General features: G+C 48.3%; 1 protein-coding gene across 1 annotated transcript in view; it reads left to right on the forward strand.

The window, feature by feature from the left end:
* The first annotated feature begins 5,456 nt into the window (after positions 1-5,456).
* Positions 5,457-6,000, forward strand: part of LOC115529669 (ly6/PLAUR domain-containing protein 1) — a 15,775-nt gene continuing 15,231 nt past the window's right edge. The window contains exon 1 of the mRNA XM_030338597.1: positions 5,457-5,652. Coding sequence (XP_030194457.1) covers positions 5,604-5,652 — 49 coding nt within the window. The 5' untranslated portion in view covers positions 5,457-5,603. The remainder of the gene's footprint in view (positions 5,653-6,000) is intronic.

The following is a 6,000-nucleotide window of genomic DNA, read 5'->3' on the forward strand; positions in this document are numbered from 1 at the left end:
TTGGGTTTGACTGGATCAGTGAGACACTTGAGCGCCTGCTGTTAATCAGGTTTGTTATGGTTAGGTTACTCTATATATCCTGGCCCATTACTCACACGCACTCTCTTGCATAAGGCTTATTGATCATAGGGGTTATCATATGGCAGCATTACCATTGCTGTGCTGTAGGGAACAGAAGGCTGAAGCACCCTTCCTTCAGGGCCCGGCTCTCTTCAGAGAGATCGGTGCTGGGGTGCAGGTGTTATTTTCTACATTTATGTTTGTGGCAAATCCACACCTTTGACTCCAATTTATAATATAATTCCCCCACACACACACACACCTATGTGTATGTGTGTGTGTGTGTGTGTGTGTGTGTGTGTGTGTGTGTGTGTGTGTGTGTGTGTGTGTGTGTGTGTGTGTGTGTGTGTGTGTGTTTGCTTGCGTGTGTGTCTGGGAGTGTGAGTTTTTGTTTGTGTATGTGTGTTTGTCTGTATGTGTGAGTGTGTGTTTGCTTGCTTGCGTGTCTGGCTGTGAGTGTGTGTGTGTGTGTGTGTGTGTGTTTGTGTGTGTGTGTGTGTGTGTGTGTGTGTGTGTGTGTGTGTGTGTGTGTGTGTGTGTGTGTGTGTGTGTGTGTGTGTGTGTGTGTGTGTTTTGATGCGTGTCTGGGTGTGAGTTTCTGTGTGTGTGCCCATGTGTGTGTTTATGTGTGTGTCTGTAAGTATGTGTGTGTTTGTATGTGTGTGTGTGTGTGTGTGTGTGTGTGTGTGTGTGTGTGTGCGTGTGTGTGTGTCTGTGTGTGTCTTTAAAAGAAAAATGGCTGCCAATTACAGCTAAATAACTAAATTCGGAAATGTAAATTGTCAACTTCCCAGAGATAAATTAGCAGTACATCACGTTTGCTTGACAAAATTCCGCCAGCTGCTGTTTTCTAACCAGCGTATCCATTTGCCCTGAGCTATTCTGCCACCTTGGCTGTGGTACGCTCACACACAGTGACACCGCATTGTGCGGTAAACCAGTGATTATCTCAGGCTAATGTGTGGACCCATTTAACTCAAACAGTGTGCCGCACCCCATCATCTCATCACAATTGATGCACCATCCAATTTGTCTCTATTCTTCCTTCTGACTAATAAGCATACAACAAAACAGTGATATCCTATTACATTGACAACATAATCTAACCAAGAGTGTTTTATATGTTTTATGTTTTCTGATTTTTAAATTATTGTTAAATATTGATCCATTTATTCATCATGTGGTGTGTTATTTTGTTTGGACATAAACTTGAGTGTGAGAGTTGATCACAGCATGCCGGGGCGTTGCAGAGGAAAGACACTCCCTTCTCTAAGTATGGATAAAGTGTATGCAGCTCTGCGGGTTATGCAGACTGAAGGGGGACACTTGTGCACTCAGGCGAGGCGAGCGGGGGGCGTTAAGTGAGAGTTTAGGAATGGAACAATGCGACCGTAAGCAGCGATCACCATTTAGGTCACAGCCAGCAGCAGAGGACACTACTGATGGCTCATGGTTTCCAAAATAAGAGCCCTGGTGATAGGTGTACTGAGAGTTACATGGTGATGAGGTGTGTTTCCTATATGCTATTCATTTTTTAGGAGGACACATTTGACCATTTCACCAATTTCCATTTTGCCATTTCACAAATGTCCAATTTTATTCGATGTCATTTATCATCAACTCGTCTCACAAATCAGATTTTAGATTCATATCTAAAGTCTGAATGCAGAAGAGCTCACATCTGATTCGAAGGGGCTTTCACTTTCCCTTCATATTTGTTTCTACCCATCATGTTGCTGGAGGCTGTGAAGGTTTCAAATCAACACTGTTTGGCCTTTCACTGTAGTAATATGCTTATTTAAAACTCATCCTGAAAGCTTTATCCACCCGCGCAAAAACCTTTTTCTTTAATATCCCCCAAAAAAACAACAAGGCGTAAATCTCTCTTCTTAGTTTTCGGTTTCCAGCCCGCTCTCTGTGCCAGCTCCCTCCAGAGGTTCTGCTATAACACAGTAGGACTGCTGGATCAGAGGTTCTGCTATAACACAGTAGGACTGCTGGAGCACAAGTTCTGGTATAACACAGTAGGACTGCTGGATCACAAGTTCTGTTATAACACAGTGGAACTTCTGGAGTATCTGTAAAAAATGATTGACCTAGGTGAACAGCCCTTCAGCAGTCCACCTTGTAGATGACTCCCCCGGGGGGGGGGGAACCGATGGATAATTTCAGCAAGGTCCCCTCCCCCACTCACAGTGTGCCCTCCATCGCCACAGCAGCACACATGATGGAGCAGGTTTTTATCCTCGAGTGAAGAGATTTCAGGGAGTACGCAAACTCTGATCTGTTGGAGGCATGAATCCCCCCCTCCTCCCACATACCTCTCCCATGGAAGAGTTATGTGTTTCCGTGACGACGCATCCTCAATCGTTCACGTCTATGAGACTTTGAAGATGCTATTTGTGAACGCACGCACGCATACACGCCAAAAGGTATCTTCAAATAGAAGCTCTACATGGAGGCCGCGAGCCTCAGTAACATGGAGGCTGCCTTGTTCACGGTCGAGTGGCCGGGCGCTGGTGCCTGATAATCATTAGAGGAGATGGCCGCTCTCTCTCCAGTCTGTGGGTCACTCCTCAGTCCAATAAGGGGAGAGAATGGAGGTGTTTTTTCTGTCAGGAAAGTCCAACGTTAGCCATTTTTTAGATTCTGTGCCAGAGCTACGTTTATAAACTATCTCTGTAATTTGTTGTGTTATTTTCCTCGGACAGGAAAAGCAGCATGATGAAATGTGATTAATCTCCCTAAGATTAATCACAGTCAGTGAGCTCGTTCTCGGTCTTCATGGGCTTTAACAGAACATTAACAGAATACCGTACTGCCCGGCTAGACTTCTGCAAACATCTCTCCTCTCTGCTTCTCATTGTGAACACATGAGTCCTTACTGTTGACGACTTACCACCCCAGTACAGCACTGCAACAGAGGAACCCTGCGGCAGTCATTAAATATATATCAATATGAATCTGTCGTGGTGGTTACTGGTTTCCACTACAACCAATGACAATACATTTGAAAGAAGGAGGACATAGTCGAGGATAGCCTCATACTTATAATTACACTTTTACAGGCACATGGACTCCTTTCACTGAAGGTCCATAGAAACATGAACACTTTGTGAGAGCCATGAAATGAGTGCTGTTCAATTCAGAAGTACACACCACTGAACGGACCTGAGTTCATTGAAGATGAGTAACACCATTGCATTTGTGATTGACCGAGCAAGAGAAGGATTTGATTAATGCAACCAATGTAAAATAGTTCAATCTTGTAAACACAGTTTATCGACAGTAATCTCGAAACAAGCGCACATTGAAAAAAACAGGGAGACACCAAAAAATAAAACAGTGAGTAGAAGTATGCTGAAGTTACGCAGTGGACATTACTTTCCTCCTCCATCCTCGCCATTGAGAGGTGTAGTGTCTTTCTGTTTGTGTTCCTTCTGGGTTAAACGTGGGCTGTAATTGTCTTACTTACTCTGAGCAGCTGTGGTGCTGTCTGGGAGTGTTCTCTGCTCCCATTCATCTGGAGGCTCTGGCGTCCCCACAGAACCACAGAACTCTTATTACCATCACCACACACTGGACCATATGACACACAGCCTCATTCCCACATGATGGAATAGCCCTATTCCGGAATAGCCCTATTCTACAATAGGGCTTCTCCATCGCTTTGAATGATGGGGAATAACCTCCAATGGGGTCCCCCCCCCCCCTAATGTCACAGACAGCATTATTAGCTTTTGGAAAGCCGACATATATTTGAAAGTATTATTTCTCTCTTTTCTGTGGCTGCATGGCATTGAATAGGGATATGAAAGGGAGCTGGCTGCCAGTACCAGCCAACACCAGCCAACACCACCCAACACAACAGTGCACCACCCAACACCACCCAACACCACCCAGCACCACACTGCACCACCCAACACCACCCAACACCACCCAGCACCACCCAACACCACCCAACATCACCCAGCACCACCCAACACAACACTGCACCACCCAACACAACACTGCACCACCCAACACCACCCAACACCACACTGCACCACCCAGCACCACCCAACACCACCCAGCACCACACTGCACCACACTGCACCACCCAACACCACCCAGCACCACCCAACACCACCCAACATCACCCAGCACCACCCAACACAACACTGCACCACCCAACACAACACTGCACCACCCAACACCACCCAACACAACACTGCACCACCCAACACCACCCAACACCACCCAGCACCACACTGCACCACCCAACACCACCCAACACCACCCAACATCACCCAGCACCACCCAACACAACACTGCACCACCCAACACAACACTGCACCACCCAACACCACCCAACACAACACTGCACCACCCAACACCACCCAACACCACCCAGCACCACACTGCACCACACTGCACAACCAAACACCACCCAGCACCACCCAACATCACCCAGCACCACCCAACACAACACTGCACCACCCAACACAACACTGCACCACCCAACACCACCCAACACAACACTGCACCACCCAACACCACCCAGCACCCCCAACACCACCCAACACCATCCAACACCACCCAACACCACCCAGCACCACCCAACACCACCCACTACCATCCAACACCACCCAACACCACCCAGCACCACCCAACACCACCCAGCACCACCCAACACCACCCAGCACCACCCAACACTACCCAGCACCACCCAACACCACCCAGCACCACCCAACACCACCCAGCACCACCCAACACCACCCAGCACCACCCAACACCACCCAACACCACCCAGCACCACACTGGACCAGCCAACACCACTAAGCATCACCCAACACCACCCAGCAGCACATACACCACCCAATACCACCCAGCACCACACTGGACCATCCAACACCACCCAACATCACCCAGCAGCACCCAACACCACCCAGCAGCACATACACCTTTGTGTGGATGAGTTGTTTTTCAGGAGGTCTAGGGTCCACTGTGGAGGTCAGGATCTAAACCCACAGTCCATCACCCAACAGGTGTGTGGTTCATCTTAGCTCTGTGGGCGTTTGAATCAAGACTTCCTCTTGTCCATGCTCCGCCCCCCCTCCACCATCGATAGAGATGCCTGGTTGGGCGAACCCACGCAGTCTTCGGTTCGCTGTTTAAAATCCCTTGATGTGGATTTCTCTTATAATCCTCGATCTGAAACTTAACTTTATCCTCCCCACCAAACCATTACCCCCCCCCCTCTCTCTCTCTCTCTCTCTCTCTCTCTCTCTCTCTCTCTCTCTCTCTCTCTCTCTCTCTCTCTCTCTCTCTCTCTCTCTCTCTCCCCCCCCCCCCCCCCCCCCCCCCCCCCATCTCCATCTCTCAGACCCAGACAGAGTTCAATGCAGTGCGATGCTGAGCGCAGTGAGGGAAGACGCGCGGACCTCCTTGGCCATGCCCGCACCGCTGTGGGCTGCGCTGCGTCGGGACCACCGCTGATCCTCGGATACCCACCGGCTCTCCTCGGCTTCTTTTAAACTAAAACCACCCAGCAGACAAAAGGGATGCGGCTGCTCACCGTCACCGCGCTGCTCTCTCTCCTCCTAGAACCAGGTGAGTGCATTAGATATAAAGATATTTAAAGGTAGCCTACGAAATGCGTAAATGTGCGGGATGTGTTCAAATTGGCGTGCCCCCATTTAAGTTTGGAGTAATAATAGACAAGATAAGTCTTTAAAATTAGACTTATATTAAATACAAATCTGTTAAATTGTCTAATTAACATTATGGGATGAAATCTCGCGCCGTCTTAGAGCAGATACATAATTCAACGAATTTTGCAATCACTACTTTTCCTCAACATTACGCCTTCAACACACTCCTCTCCACCGACTATGCGTTAAAGTTCATGGTCGGTTATTCCACCCAGGGTCGTGAAGTTGTGTCCCGTTCTGAACATCT

Source organism: Gadus morhua, chromosome 17 (genome assembly GCF_902167405.1).
Source record: "Gadus morhua chromosome 17, gadMor3.0, whole genome shotgun sequence".
Classification (NCBI taxonomy): Eukaryota; Metazoa; Chordata; class Actinopteri; order Gadiformes; family Gadidae; genus Gadus; species Gadus morhua.